At 43.4% G+C, this 16,690-nt stretch overlaps 2 protein-coding genes across 2 annotated transcripts in view; one reads left to right on the top strand and one right to left on the bottom strand.

The window, feature by feature from the left end:
- The window catches only part of TMEM232 (transmembrane protein 232), a 184,936-nt gene that overhangs the window by 158,502 nt on the left and 9,744 nt on the right, over positions 1-16,690 (bottom strand). The gene's annotated exons all lie outside the window — the stretch shown is intronic.
- Positions 1-16,690, top strand: part of SLC25A46 (solute carrier family 25 member 46) — a 39,385-nt gene that overhangs the window by 8,677 nt on the left and 14,018 nt on the right. Inside the window, exons 2-3 of the mRNA XM_069962993.1 lie at positions 9,794-9,836; positions 10,773-10,830. Coding sequence (XP_069819094.1) covers positions 9,794-9,836; positions 10,773-10,830 — 101 coding nt within the window. The remainder of the gene's footprint in view (positions 1-9,793; positions 9,837-10,772; positions 10,831-16,690) is intronic.

Genomic DNA, 16,690 nt, shown 5'->3' on the forward strand with positions numbered 1-16,690 from the left:
AAGAAAATGGCCCTGAAATGACAGTTACGCTTGAAAGCAGAGCTGTGATTGGTTACTGTGAACAACCACGAGAATCTGACTATGAAATGGTTTTTCCACATGCATACGAACATATATGTCTAAAAATCACCCACCATGCTACAAGGCAAGCTTTGTAGCCTCTTCAGTGTGCTGGGCCTGTTGCTATACAGTCACATTAGTACCTGCAGCTTGTTCCTTTTAAAGGGAATCTCTTCTGCAGTTTCCAACTGCTGATGCTGTTAGGCAGCATGCACACATAGGTAGTATAGGGTCCGCAAGCTGACTGTATACCACGGACTGCAAGCTTTATCTCTTTTGGAACTTGCGGCATCATAATTTTTTACGATCCCAGGAGCTCTGAAACTGCTAAAGTTCTGTGCTGCTGAACGGACACGGCTGTGCCAATACAGGAGCTGTAACTGAGCTCCTGGCATCATAGTGAATGATGATGCTGCAAGTTCCAGGTCAAAAGTGCAGTCCGTGGTATACAGTCAGCTTGCGGACTGTATGTCATGGACATGCTAATGCTGCCTTAGATAACGGTTAGGTCCGAAAGACACGTGTCAACTTTCATATATCCATCTGTGCTTCCAAAATGTTGAAAAATTCTTCTACGCTATAGTTCAAAGAGGCTTTCTTGAGCTTCTGAAGTGCAGCAAGCTGTACCACCTTCTCTTCCAATCCCCCCCCCCCCCCCCCCAAAAAAAAAGTTATACAAATCACCAATATACACTTATTACAGGAAATGCTTATAAAGTGCTTTTTTTCCCTGCACTTACTACTGCATCAAGGCTTCACTTCCTGGATAAAATGGTGATGTCACTTCCTGGATAAGATGGTGATGTCATGACCCGACTCCCAGAGCTGTGCGGGCTGTGACTGCTGGAGAGGATGATGGCAGAGGGATGCTCAGTGTCCCTCCAGTGCCCTGTGTCCCTCAGTGTCCCCCTGCCATCATCCTCTCCAGCAGCCACAGCCCGCACAGCTCTGGGAGTCGGGTCGTGACATCACAATGTTATCCAGGAAGTGAAGCCTTGGTGCAGTAGTAAGTGCAGGGGAAAAAGCACTTTATAAGCATTTCCCGTAATAAGTGTATATTGGTGATATGTATAACTTTTGGGGGGCAGTACAATACTTTAATAAAAAAAAAAAATAATTACGTACTTCTCCTTTAAGTGCCTGACCCCGTTTGAGACTCGCTACCAGTTGTTAGTCAAGCAGGGAGGAGACTTTCCAGCTTGCAACAGATCAGAAGCTTGGAAAAGCCTCTTTGACTCTTTGTACCAGAGAATAGCATTCTTCTACATCCTGGAAGCCCAGCTGGATATATAAAGGCTACCATGTCTCCTTAAACGGCTATCTAACAGTGTCAGCAGTCTAGAACATGAATTACAGCTGACAGATTCAGTTTAACCCTTTCATGACCTGGGGTCATTGATTCCTCAATGCCCATGTCATTTTAGGACATCAGCTTATGGGGTCGGCACAGGGAATCCAGGTGGCGCGGTAATTTTTTCAAAATGCGGCTCGGTTCCTAGGCTCATCGCCGTTTTCTCCTTGTGGACCAGCCCGGCACTATGCCCTATGGGGTGATGCATCCCTGCTTGATTCTAATGGAGGTGCGTTACCAAAGGGAGAGAATATTGTTACACTGGGGGGGGGGGGGGGCTTTGCTGGGCCGTCGAGCGGTGGGCCTGCCTCCAGTGCATAAAACCGGGGCCGTGCACAAAGAGAAAACCGAGCGCGAGAACCAAGCAGTATTTTGAAAAGGACAGCGCCACCAGAATCCCCCTCCCCCAATCCCCCCCCCCCGCTGAAAAAATATTTCACTCCGTCTGATGGAACATCCGCTTTAAGCAGTTCCATATGGTTCACACAGGACTGATTGCAGAAGTGTCTGTGCCTGTCCCATTCATCTAAATAGAACATATAGAAATTCAAGTGCATGCTGCAGAAAAAAAACCTATGTAACTATAAGGGACAGGCTTACTAATAGGCTATAGGTAACTATATAGGACAGCCACAGTTGAAGACGCCCCCAAGTTTAACCGGTAGTAGGAGAGGGAATATTTCATATTCATTATAATTCTGGTGGATATGAAAGATCCGAGATTGTGTATTGATTGCATTATGTAAGCCCGTTCTTTTCAATGTTCAGCAGGTTATTGGGTGAAAATTGATAAGATATTCTGTCATTGCTGCCAGAGGTCACGTATGATACGAGTATCATATGTAATAAAAGGCCTTTATGTGTATTGGTCGGGCATTACGCATCCTTAGCAAAGAGATGTGAACATGTTGTAAATGTCCCTTGGTGGTGGATATAGCGGATGCTATAAAAATATTTTTCCTGGGACTTTGGGTCCTACGTTATACTTCCCTTTCAATTCATTGCTGACCTCTCACCCCCTGTCCTCTTCTATGGCATCTACTGGTACCATTGTGCAGGGGATTAGCTGACTGGTGGTCGGATCATCAATGATCACCATATTATGTCATCACCTAGGAATACCCTCTTACTGATTTGGGATTTCTTTTTAGGAATCCCCATCAGGTTGAGTCACATAGAAGTAAATGAGATTAGTTGTTGAATCATTCATGATTTGTTTTCTAGTTTAATATGGAAATGAGCCAGGCAGCAGTGGCGTGACTGTTACTAAGATGCTGGCTGTCAGTCTGACCGAGGATCAACATTCAGGAGCAGCTAAAGTAGCTACCCACATGGGTGTCTGATAGCCAGTAGGGCTGGGTTCACACTATGTTTCTGCAATCCGTTTTTTGCAAAAAAAAAAAAAAAAAAAGGGGGGGGGGATGTTTTTGTGTGCATCTGTTTTGATCCATTTTTCCATTGACTTCCATAAGAAAAAAAAAACGGATCCATTTTCTTTTTTTACCATACACAAAAACAAAGTCGACCTAATTTTTGTGTGCATAAAAAAAAATCTTGATCCTTTTTTTTTTTATTATAATAGAGGTCAATGGAAAAACTGATCAAAATGGATGCTAACAATTGCATCCGTTTTTCCATCCATTTTTTGCAAAAATTAAACAAAGCGGATTGAAAAAATGGAGTGTGAACCCAGCCTAAGAATTCTCCATGGATGCAGCAAAAACACTCCATGTTATCCTCCTGTGTCCAAACAACTGTGACCGGACAAGAAGGCTATGGCATATTCTGGTTAGAATTTTATTTAGATTTTATGCATTAAACCCCTTGGACAACCCTTTTACAGGTGCCTGTATATTGAGCGGACCTTGTAATCCATAGGGGAATCCAGATATGAAGTCTTCAGTTTCCATACAGTGCCTCCACAAGGGTAACTAAGCATTGCCCTTAGTTCTACCGTTGGATAGCGGCTTTTAATCCAAGATCTGTCCTGGGGTCAGTTCGGCAGGTGATGCAGTTATTGTCCAAAAAACACCAACTTTTAAACTTGCAGCTCTGTGTTAAATTGACGTGGCCTAGAGTGTCTGTGCCCTAGGCCTGCATGCCTCTCTGTCCCTCCTTATTGTTTGGAATGCCCCCAGACAGGATTTCTTGTTTTCATCTTTTGTCTGAACACTTCACAGGTGCCTTAATGATCCAGCACATGTGCAGTGTTCAGATAAGTAATGAATAGGAGAAATCCTGCCTGGGGCAGGGGTGCGGAGGAGGAATGGAGGGGCGGTGCAAGCCTAGGACACAGACACTCTAGGCCACGCCAATTTGACACAGGGCTGCTAGTTTAAAAGTTGTTTTTAGGACAATAACTGCATCACCTGCCAAACGGACCCCAGGACAGATCTTGGATTAAAAGCAGCTATCCAAAGGTACAATGTTCTATTGGGCAGGGTGGCACCATGAGCTCCAAGGCAACTAGACAACCCCAGAAGAGTCCTATGTCAAGGCATGAGACTCCTTGAGGATTATATGGTTGCCTTGCAGCTCTATTAGCCCATGCACTACCTGCACCTCTCCCTGCCCTATGTAAGATTGAATGGCAGCTCCAATTATAACCCACTCTTCTTTGTACTATTATAGTACTTTATTTATTCCATTATAGTTGGTTTTTGGGAGAGATGATAAAAAAAATGTTGTACTAGTCCAGGGTTAGTAATCCTCTCCAAAGAACAGTGATAAATCTTCTCAGGATTTGTCTACCAGAATTACTGCGAGGCCAAATTCATACGTGGCAAAACTTTGCAGGCATTAAATGTGGATTGGCACAGATCCGATCCATAGCAGTACAGTGAATTAGATTTCGCAAATCTCGGCTATGTTGTGGACTCTGTTGTGTAGTAAATGTTCAGTAGGTCATCAGGTGAGACTGGATAAGGTGTTGCGTCACCGCCATCAGAGGTCTCGTTTTATCAGTACCGGATCTTGTTACTCTGGAGATAAACGGCCACTGCAGACTTTTTATAAGTGAGATTGTGGGATGTAATAAAATGCCTTTATTGGTATTGGACTGGCCTTTCATGTATCCTATAACAGAAGTTGGCAGCAAAGATTCATACATGTTGTAAATGCCTCTGAATATTGATACAGTGGATGCTATAAAGAAGCTGCTCCCGAGATTTGTGGTCGTAGGCTATACCGCCTATCCAAGGAGAACTAGCCAGATGGTGCACCTTATAGAGGAGCTGACTCATGGGGACCTCTTAGTCATGCACCTCTCCTATCTTCTGTTTTATGGCATCTAGTTGGCGCATTTGGTGCCAGTCACGTGTGGGAGTTTACGTTACTCATATAAAGGTGTTTAGTAAAAGGTTTCTTAATACATAGGAGGCACACCAATCCCATTTACTTGAAGCAGATGCCAGGCACACAGCATGTACCCATTAAGTGGAAATGCATGTGATGCCCAGCTGGTTCCCCCTGTGCAGCTATCCCTGCCAGGATAGTGATCAGACCGGATCGCTGCGTACGCTGAATGCTCTGCACAGCCAAAACACACACCAGACAGGAAATTCCTGCACAGCAGCTGGCTGGGAGAGAAGGCTGAGGGTCTCTATGTGCTCACAGCCAGTGGCGGAAAGCCCACCAGTCATAATGTTATCTCCTATCCCTGTGATAAATTGGGAATACCCCATTAGATTTGGATTTTTATAGGATCTAAAGACACAGCCTGCTATCTTCTACAAATATACATTAAGCTGAGTCACAGAAAGAAGATCAATTCATGAATCATTCAACTCTTTTTCTTAATACAGATATTTACTTAGAAATGAGTCCGAAGTTTTATGACTTGTCTGATTTATTAAAGGGCTTTCCAGGATTGGAAAAGCATAGCCACTTTTTTGTAAAAACAGCACCTTCTCTATTAACAGGTTGTGCGTGGTATTACAGCTCTGCTCTATTCATTTCAATGGAAGAGTGACCCTCAATCTAGAATGCTTAGAGTAGTGGTCCAAGGCTCACAACATATGTTCCCCAAACATTTGTGGGATAGCCGGCAACCTAACATAACATAGTGGATGAAAGTAAAAGGAAATGTCATCCACATGATGTACAGATTTTAAACTTCAGTGTTTGTGTTGGGGATGCTGCATGTTTTTTTGTGGATTTTTCCCATATGTTTCAGCGTGGAAGTCAAAATCTACAATAATACTGCAGCGTTGCAGAAACATTGAAGGGAAACTAACAGCATGTTCCCATAGGACAGGAGGTGCTGAGGAAGAAGGTAGTTTTCTCATCTTCATTCTTAGAGCCGGTTTCCCGAAATCCTGTATTTTATTAATATTGTAATTAGGCGGTTTGGTGCACTGGGGGTGGTACTACAGTCCTTGGTGCACTGGGGGTGGTACTACAGTCCTTGGTGCACTGGGGGGTGGTACTACAGTCCTTGGTGCACTGGGGGGGGTGGTACTACAGTCCTTGGTGCACTGGGGGGTGGTACTACAGTCCTTGGTGCACTGGGGGGGTGGTAGTACAGTCCTTGGTGCACTTGGGGGTGGTACTACAGTCCTTGGTGCACTGGGGGGGAGTACTACAGTCCTTGGTGCACTGGGGGGAGTACTACAGTCCTTGGTGCACTGGGAGTGGTACTACATTCCTTGGTGCACTTCTGGGGGGTGGGGTGGTACTACAGTCCTTGGTGCACTGGGGGTGTGGTACTACAGTCCTTGGTGTACTGGGGGGGGGGTACTCCAGTCCTTGGTGCACTGATGCACCCAACCCTGTTCATGATTATTCAGGCAAGGCAGGAGCATCGGATAATTATATGTGAAGAGAAGGGGGTGTACCAAAGGTTGTAGTACCACCCCCAGTGCCCCAAACCACCTAATTACCATATAATGAAAAGCAGGATTTCAGGAAAACAGCAGTGATAATAAAGGCAAAAAAAGAAGTAAAAAAGAAATTGACATGATGCACAGACTGGTGATTGGTGGGAAACAGGGAGATGCGAGGGACCAAGTGCTTCTCTCCTTGCTTTCTGTATGCACGACACAAGATGAGCCCATAGACTTTCGTTAGACATTAGGTCATGTGCACAAAGTTGGGGAGAGAATGTGCTGCTTGTTCGCTTCTACAAGCTATATCTAGCGTCTGAACACCCAGACCCAGACCGATGAAAACTTTTGACATGTCAAAGTTTTTTGAATTGATATTGGGTAAAGGTTTGATTCGTGTTGGGGAATCCACCCATTCCCACCATTGGATCAATTGGAGTATTTTCCAACATCAGAAATTCCTGGGGTAAATGTCTTCATTGTGGGGTAAATTCTCTCCACAATCACTCGGTATGATACAGATCTTGGCTGTACAATTTCTTAATAGATTTTAGAGTTATTTAACGTTCCATATTGCAGGTCTTAGTCATATCCGTGATTTGTTTATTTGTTATAGAGTAAATAGCTGTTAAAGTCCTTTAAGTCTAGTGATTCCATCCTTTTAGCAGGAGGTTATATGTGCAGAATGTTTTTTTTTTTTTTTTTCATTTGCAAATGGATATTGGATAAGCCATAAACTCCGGCCACCATTCACATGAACATCAATTTATAGCGACCACTCCTGTGCTGGCTCCAGTGGATCTGCCATACCAATTTTACTGAAAAACCTCTTTAAAGTGACTCTGTACCCACAATCTGCCCCCCCCCCCCCCCAAACCACTTCTACCTTCGGATAGCTGCTTTTAATCCAAGATCTGTCCTGTGGTCTGTTCGGCAGGTGATGCAGTTATTATCCTAAAAAACAACTTTTAAACTTTCAGCCCCGTGCCAAATGGGAGTATCTGTGCCCTAACTTTGCACCACCCCTCCGTCCCTCCTCCCCACCCTCCTCATCATTAGGAATGCCACTGGAACATTATCTCCATGCTGAACATTGCACAGGTGCTTAATGATCCAGCCGAGCTGATGCAGGTGGGGAATAGGAAGCAATCTGCCTGGAGCATTCCTAATGATGAAGAGGGTGTGAAGGAGGGACGGAGGGGTGGTGCAAAGTTAGGGCACAGATACTCCTGTTTGGCATGCAAGTTTAAAAGTTGTTTTTAGGACAATAACTGCATCACCTGCCGAACGGACCACAGGACAGCTCTTGGATTAAAAGCAGCTATCCAAAGGTAAAAGTGCTTTAGGGGGGTCAGATTGTGGGTATAGTGTCGCTTTAAGGTTGCCTTCGCATTAGGTTTGCATATACCCTTTCCTGAAGAAGGATGGCGGCCTGATCAATGATGTAAATGAGCGCAGATCTGTTAGATCGGTACTCGTTTACTGAGCCTATTACAAGGCTCGATGATCGTTTAGCAAGGGCTGCACGGACATCGTTGACAATGCCAGTGCAGCCATTGCCGTAAACTGTTATATGTCACCTCTCCACGCTCCCGGTCTTCTCCTGCCCTCTGCTTTTGCTCCAGGCGCCGCAACTGTACCTTCAGAGCAGCCTGTCTCAGCTAACAGACCCCTCAGCCAATCACTGACCGGGACCACCGCTGTCAGCTCAGAGAAGCTGCAGCCCCAGTGCCAAATGTAAAAGCAGAGGGCAGGAGTAGGCCGGAAGCGTGGAGAGGTAATGTCTAACAATTTATTCAATCCTTAGCTGTTGGCCGCGCATCCCTATTACATGTAGTGAAGCACGGTCGGCAGCCAGTGATTTTAGGTCCAGACCTAAAGACAGCTACTTGAGGAGCGTCGTCATCAGCTGATAATTGTCTCTATTACATGGAACGATAATCACCCTCATTCAGCTGTCTGTCACTCCGTGTAATAGGACCCCTAGTCTGTGGGAAAGTATTTGGGAATATTTTATTCCTTGCATTAGGTCTCATTACTAATTTTAATAAATAAGTTCCGGAGTAGATCTATCATGGTGTGAAATAGCCATTAAAGCGTCACTGTCATGTTTGTTTTGTTTTTTTTTTTTTTTTTTTTTTTGTTTTGTTTTTTTGGCAGAAATCTATAGTAAAGGCGATTTTAAGAAACTCTGTAATTGGGTTTATTAGGCAAATATGCCATTATCTGCATTCAAAAATACTTTTCCCAGGTCCCCCCCCCCCCCCCCCCCCCCCCCTCCTCTCTCTCTCTCATTCACTGCTCATTATCAGAAATGATAGGGGAAGGGGGAGGAGGGAGAATATTCAGCAGCAGAGAACGAAGGATTGCACAGAGCTGACTGTCAGAGGAGATAGCCCGGTGATGTAGCTGTGAATTAACTCTTTGTCCTGTTTTGGTGCCTCATCTCCCTCCACCCCTCCCCTCTCCATAGAGAACAATGAAGACAGGGGGGAGAGCTTCAAACTGCTTTCTCATGATAAAAATGCATTTTTCGGCTAATAAACCCAATTATAAAGTTTCCTAAAACCGCCTATACTATTAATTTCTGCAAAAACAATTTAAACAACAGTTACACTTTAAGGTCATTTACCCTTAGTCATGCACACTTTTTATTATTGTACATCAATAGGGCTGGTATTTCTCTTACTCACCCCACACATTTCTTAGCCATTGGGCATTGGAATTAGAACATGAATTCCAGTTAACTGTACTAGATATCGAGAAATGCTGAGTTCTCATTGTAAAATTGATGAATAATGTGAGTTGTTTGCATTGAGTCATCAACAGTGAAGGAACACTTATCATGTTGTAGAGCATTGAAGGGTTTCAGTTGGATAAGCCATCATTATCTCATTGCTGCGGCTTACACCAATGTGTAGAATAAAGCATGGTGGCCCCTTCTGCATTCAACAAGATTCACTTGTGCACTGTGCACCAGAATTGTAAGGAAACACATTGTATTTTGTAGTGGCTGGTGGAGGTATACATTGGGGTAACCCCATGAGACATACTAACAACACAGGAGTATGGATCCTACTTTATGCAATTGTTCAGAGGTGTGCGCTAGAGTGGAGCGCAATTTGAGCATGCTTGAGTGCAGTTGTTTGTCATTTAAATGTCCGTGGCTGAAGAAGTTGCATGCAGACCTAGGGAGTTTGGGAAAACATGGAACATAGACTATATCAATGTTTTTCCGCACTCCCTAGGGCTGTATTCAACAACTTTAGCCACCGGTATTCAAATGATTGGAATGTAGCATGTTCGAATTGCGCTCCACTCTAGTGTGCGCTGCTTCTTCCACTAAGTAGACATAAACACCCATGCAAACCACCCAAACAAGGGCCAAAATACCTGCATGGCAATTTTTGTAAGTCCAGTTGATGTTAGTGGAGCCATTATGATACAGGCAGCATCAGTTTGTAGCCAGGAAACCATCAGTAGATCCCCCAGGGTAGTGATGGGGAAAGATCTAGTTCAAGTGTTTTTCTTATAGACTTTTTTTCCATCTTTCTTTCAGAACAACTCAATCGATTTGCTGGATTTGGAATTGGACTTGCAAGGTAATATCCATTGGGACACCTTACAGCTTTTTTCATTTTTGTAATGTGTAACTGTTCACACTTACTCGACAGATAAATATATAAATCAATGTATATTAATGGCTGTACATAGAATTACAGGATACTTGGGGCCTAGGATCACGTCCCCCTTCCCCTCCCCGGTGCACAAAAACAGAGAATTTGCATAATCTCATTTTTGCCCATATCTCGGGAATGCCACAATGGATCAGGGAATGGGGGGAAAGTTTTGATTAATGTGAGCTGGGCTACCCCACCATACCAGCAGGTTAGTATGTTTAGACCTTGTGATAGATTCTCTGTAAATCCAATCTTCTACTGCATAGAAATGATTATCCCTTCAGAGCCCTTTAAAGTGACTCTGTACCCACAATCTGTCCCCCCAAACCGATTGTACATTCGGATAGCTGCTTTTAATCCAAGATCTGTCCTGGGGTCCGTTCGGCAGGTGATGCAGTTATTGTCCTAAAAAACAACTTTTAAACTTGCAGCCCTGTGTCAAATTGGCGTGGCCAAGAATGTCTATGCCCAAAGCTTGCACCGCCTCTCCGTTCCTCCTCCCCGCCCTCTTCACCATTAGGAACGCCCCTGGGTAGCATTTCTCCTATTCATCACCTGTGTGAACACTGCACAGGTGCCTTAATGATGCAGCACATCCTGCCAGGGGCATTCCTTATGAAGAGGACGGAGAGGCGGTGCAAGCCTAGGGCATAGACACTCTAGGCCGCACCAATTTGACACAGGGCTGCAAGTTGTTTTTTAGGACAATAACCTCATGAACCTCCGAAGGTAAAATCGGTTGGGGGGGCAGATTGTGGGTACAGAGTCGCTTTAATGCATGCTTTTTATCATTGTCTTTGTTGGTTAGCTTTGTTTGCTTATTAAATAAATAATAATTATTTTTTTTTATCCTTTAAGTCTCTTTACAGAAAATGTATTGGCTCACCCCTGTATTGTCTTGCGTCGACAATGTCAGGTAAGTTTTATTTTTTATGTTTGTTTAGTTTTTTATGTTTTTAATTCTCTGAATAAATATGAAATTTAGCAACTTTACATTGCTTGGGTTGTCCAAGGGGATGTCTAGACAAATGTACTTTCTAATATAGCATCCAAGGAGGTGTTAAGTAAAAAAACAAACCATACACTTACCTCCCCTATGCCCCTGCCATCAGTGAGTTCATGCAGTGACTGAGGCAGGACACTACTGCAGTCATTGGTTGGCAGAACAGGCCTGTGAAGTCTGCTGCAATGGAGACGAGTACTGTGTGAACCCAGTACAAATGGGGAATCAGGGGAAGTAAAGGTAAGTGTATGTTTGTTTGTTTTTTTGTTGTTTTTTTAATACTTACCACCTCTATACTACACTATATTAAAAAAAATATACTTGCTCACACAATCTCGGGGATACAGGCACCACAACTGTGCCAGGGGCGGCAGCAGCCCTGGCTACACACTCTAGTCCTCAGTTATAGGGTCCAGCGGCCAGTCCTTCCATCATCCTCTCCAACAGCCACCGCACAGCTCTGGTTATTCCAGCAGGTCGTGACGTCACCATTCTAGCAAGACTTCAGGCGGTAATAAGTGCAGGGGGAAAAAAAAGCGCTTTATAAGAATTTCCCGTAATAAGTGGTAATTTGCATAACCTTTGGGGGGCAATACAATACTTTAATAAAAATTTTGTCTTGACTTCTCCTTTTAATTTAATTTTTTCTAGCAGTTTATTTCTACACATAATTTGTTATATTCCAGATATTGTGTGCTGTCTACTACTATATAGATCCTGCATAGATGCTGTAGACACTTAAGTCCAAAGTTTTATTTATAGTGAGTTTGTCAGCTGCATGTGCATCGTACTCAGAGCTGCAGACATGGACAGATAGCTGAAAGGGAGAAAAACTAGGACAGTACAGAAAAGTTAGAAAGCATTGCCACCCTTTTAGCTTCACTTGGATCTGACACTGCAGACGAGTTGCGTGCTGGACCTGCTGCTCTATTCATAACAGAGCCGGCGGAGTCTGATTCTGAGATCGGCGAGAGTACAGAGGTCGGACCCTCCATGACCTCATTCTTTGAAGTGAATTTTTCCTGCACACCCTCTTCAAGTTTTAAGCACAATCCCACTTTTCTATCATCTCCCATATGACCTTTTCCCTATGCCTCCTCTGGATCATCCAGATGGGACTTCATTTGGGCCTGGACATGTACTGGCGTGAGCAGGGTAACCTTGCGTACCCTGCAGGATTTTAATCCATGAGAGCGTAGTGTTACAAATGCTAATCTTTGAGGCTGTGGTCCCAGCTCTCTTCAGATCATTGTCCAGTTCGTCCCGTGTAGGTCTTGGCTTATTCCTGACCTTTTTCAGAATCTTTCTTACCCCTTAAGGTGAGATCTGGCGTGGAGCCCCTGACCAAGGAATATTAACAATCATCTTGTCTTTATTCCATCTACAAGAATTGTCCAACAGTTTTTGCCTTCTCACCAAGCTGCTTGCCTATTGCCCTGTAGCCCATTCCAGCCTTGTGCAGGTCTACAATTTTGTTACTGGTGTCCTCAGAGTTCTCTTTGGCCAAGGTGGAAAGGCTGGAGTGTGATTGAATGTGTAGGTGTTTTTATACAGTTGTTAAGTTTAAACAGGTGCAGTTAATACAGGTAATGAGTGTAGGGAAGAAGAAGCTTCTTAAAGTGACTATACCGCCAGGCCCAGGCTGAAGCACTGGAGGCGGGCCGACCCACCCTTAGTGGGAAGAAACTCCAGCCCCTCCATGATGTGACTCCCTTAGAATCAATGGAACCCTATAGAGGGGCTACGGTTTCCTCCCACTAAGGGTGGGTCGGCCCGCCTCCAGTGCTTCAGCCTGGGCCTGGTGGTACAGTCACTTTAAAGAAAATGTAACAGGTCTGTGAGAGCCAGAATTTTTCTGATTTATAGGCGATCAAATACTTATGGTGCGTTTACACAGAAAGATTTATTTGACAGATTTTTGAAAAGGAGAAATCTCAATCTTTCCTTTATTACCTGTTCCCTGTTTATAATCTGTACCTGTCTTTGGCTTCAATCATCTGTCAGATAAATCTGTGTGTGTAAACGCACAATTATTTAATGCAATACAATGTGATTTTTTTGATTTATTATTTTTTTTTTTTTTACAGTTTCTGTCCCACAGTTTAAAGTGCAAAAACTTGCAAAATAAGCAGTGTATCAAATCCTTATTTTTCCCACTGTACATATAAATAGATCTATTTTATGTGTATATATAGATCTATTTTATGTATACATATATAATCTTTTTAAATATCCAAACAACACCTTTTAATCAGACGTCTTTATGTTCAGAGGTTATTTTATTGGATTGTGAAGCTGTCAGCTTAGATTAACAGGAGGGGGGATAGTGTATGTTTGTGTGTGTGTATATCTATCTATTTATCTATATATATATATATATATATATATATATATATTAGGGCTGGGCGATAATGGCCTAAATTAATATCGCGGTTTATCGTACATATTGTCGCGGTAACGATAAATTGAGCGATAATTATGACACGCCCCCTTTTGAAAACCACACCCATTTGAAACACGACGTTTCGGCGTCTCCTATGCCATTTTCAAGTGGTACTTAGGAGACATAGGAGACGCCAAAACCCTGTGGTTTACTTATGAAGTTTGCTGCACATCATTATATGGAATAAATCCACATTTTCACATTTGTACTACAATCAGAGTGCTGCAGAGTATTTTTTTACTAGCTGACTTGATCCAAGGTCTAGGATTTGTCTGCTGGCACCCACAGTGCTGCCTATATTGTTTGCTATAGCTATCTATCGATCAACCTCTCTATCTAAGATAGATAGATAATATATAGATATTAGAGAGAGGAGATATATTATAGATAGATTATATATCGATAGGAGTCCTATCTATCTATCTTGTATCTATCTACGATCTGTATATCATCTATCTAAAGTATATCTCCTCTCTCATATCTATCTATATATCATCTATCTCCTATCTATATATAATCTATTGATCTAATATAGATAGATGATATATAGATAGGAGATAGATGATATATAGATAGGAGATAGATGATATACAGATAGTAGATACTAGATAGATATAGATAGATAATAGGAGATAGATACATAGGAGATAGATGAGACATCTCTCTCTCTCTCTCCTATCAGAGAGATAGATATACATATGTCTCATCTATCTATCCATCTATCTATCTATCTGATAGGAGATAGATAGATAGGAGATAGATAGATAGATTATCTATCTGTCACATATATCTATCTCCTATCTATCTATCCATCTAATTTCTCTCATATCAATCTATCTATTTTACCTGCTGTTCTGCCCTGACCCCTCCCCCCTCCCGCACATACAATTGGGGTCAGGTATGGGGTCGGCACCTCCTTGCTCTCCCGGGCACCGCTCTCTCCCGCACAGGAATCCTCCCTGTCACATATATCTGCTGTCAGTGTCCCGGGCAGAGCGTCGCACACAGCTGCTTCCAACACTGACAAATGATAACGGGCCCCGAGGATTCCTGCGCGGGACAGAGCGGTGCCCGGTGGAGGGAGGATGTGCTGACCTATACCTGACCCCCTGCAGCCGCTGTATGTGAGGGAGAGGGGGGGGCACGGCTCGCTGTGCAGTTCAGCTGCAGCTTCCAGAGCCGTCCAGCAGCAGCAGCAGCAGCGATGAGCACACACTGGAGGGGGAGCTGCTACCTGGAAACAGCCTGTCACATCTCCAGCCTTCTTCCTTACCCCCAGCAGCACTGTTAACAGCGTCCTGAGCCGAGCGTCACGCATGGCACACGCCCCCCCCAGACAGCAGAATAGTTTTACCCAGGCCAGGCAGCGGAGGAAGAGGGACGCGAGGAAGCCTAACTGAGGGGAGCAGAGCTAACGGAGGGGAGCAGAGCTAATCTCCACACACACATATATAGTGGTGCCTTGGATTACAAGCTTAATTCTTAATCCATGCTTGTAATCCAAATCCACCAAAACCAAAGCAAATTTTCCCATAAATCATTAAATTGCAGACAGTTGGGCCCACACCACAAAAATAAAGGTTTTTTTTTTTTTTTAATTCTGAATAACATGTAAAACAAACATTAAAAAACAGCTAAATGTCTGATTTTATAAGTTACAGTAGGGTATAGCAGTCAGCATGTGGTAAATAATGTATAGTGAGTGCATAAACCTGAAAAAACTGCATCAGTTTGTAGATAAAGAATGGAGATCCCCATAATGCTGTAACATAGTACAACAGGCTAGAATAGAGAAGCAGGGCTGCTGTCAGAGGTCTGTGTGGTCACATGACAGAAATGGGGAAGGGGTGTGTGTTCAGCATGGACCAATCAGGAAGTAAGAATCCCAGAGCTGTGCAGGAGGACAGTGACAGAAGCCTTTCTTTACAGCAGTGTGAATGGTTGAGTGTAAGTGCAGGCACATTATAGAAGTGTGTATAGCTGAGTGTAAGTGCAGGCACATTGTAGCAGCAGTGTGTATAGCTGAGTGTAAGTGCAGGCTCATTTATAGCAGGAATGGAGAGGATGGGAAGCACAAGGGCTGACAGAGACTGAAGGGAGCAAGAAGGAATGAGCAGGGCATATGTGGGCACATAACTGATAACTCTCTGTCTGGGGGAGAGGGATTACAGCTATGAAAATATTACCTCTACAGCCCTGTCCCCTGATGTAAGCCCCAGCCTGAAGTGAATCTGCTATGATTTGGAAGGTGAGGGAGACTTCCTGGGTCAGAGTACAGAGCTGTAAACCCCACTATACAGACTATGCCCCTCCTCCACTCGCGCTCCCACCCAGTACAGGGTGCTCTTAAACCAAAGCAATGCTTTTAAACCAAGTTACAATTTTGAAAACGTGAGTGGTAGGACATACAAGCTGCACATGACAAACTTTCCTTTTTTTTTTTTTACATTAAAGCCAATTGTAAATATATTTGTATTGAATAAAATCCACTTTGGAGAAGTCTGTTACCTTACGGTGTGGAATTCAGTTGTTGTACAAAAATTAGGCCATGCATGTTACTGCAGGCACCTTGTCAGTATTTCTCTGGTTACTTTCGAAATGTGGTGTGAAAACTATACAAACAAACACGAAATATTTGCCCAATTTAAAAAAAAAAAAAAGCTTCTGCTATAACTTGTGGGTGTTTTAGATCTCAGCTGCCAAAACATTCCTTACCAATTATTGCCAAATTTTATTTTGTTAAAGGTTAATGCCCAGATTGATCTATACCTGTCAATGATTCAACTGGCATAAAGATGGGCTACACAATGCCTCTCTCCTACACATTGATACTATTACCATATACTCAGTATCAGCTAGATCTCTTGTGGATTTACCAGGAAATATATATCTTGGGCTTGATTCAAGATCAGAAGTCAAAAGATTAGCAAGTTAGGTTCAATCCACAAAACTACTTAGGAGTGGGCTATCCAAATGTGGGTTACACTGTGGCCACAGGATAGGACTCTGCAAGAGGGACTTTTTAAAAAGTCTATCTACCACGTTTTTCCGAAAATAAGACCGTGCCTTTTAAAAATTGTAACTCTGAAAATGAGCAAGATTTGGTAATACAAGCCCCCTGTGTCCTCCTCCTCATACTGTACTGTACCCACTGCTACCTGATTAACTCTGCCGGTGACCGGATGGCTCTCCTCCAATGTCCACGTGCGTCACCGCTACTTTCCCTTCACCATTAGCTGCTCCGGGAAGCCAACACTAGTATCAGCACCAGTAGGTTTGCAGCCACCTGGGGAGTTGTGTGTGTGGGAAGTGAAAGTTAACTGATTAACC

Source organism: Dendropsophus ebraccatus, chromosome 3, assembly GCF_027789765.1.
Source record: "Dendropsophus ebraccatus isolate aDenEbr1 chromosome 3, aDenEbr1.pat, whole genome shotgun sequence".
In the NCBI taxonomy this organism is placed as follows: domain Eukaryota; kingdom Metazoa; phylum Chordata; class Amphibia; order Anura; family Hylidae; genus Dendropsophus; species Dendropsophus ebraccatus.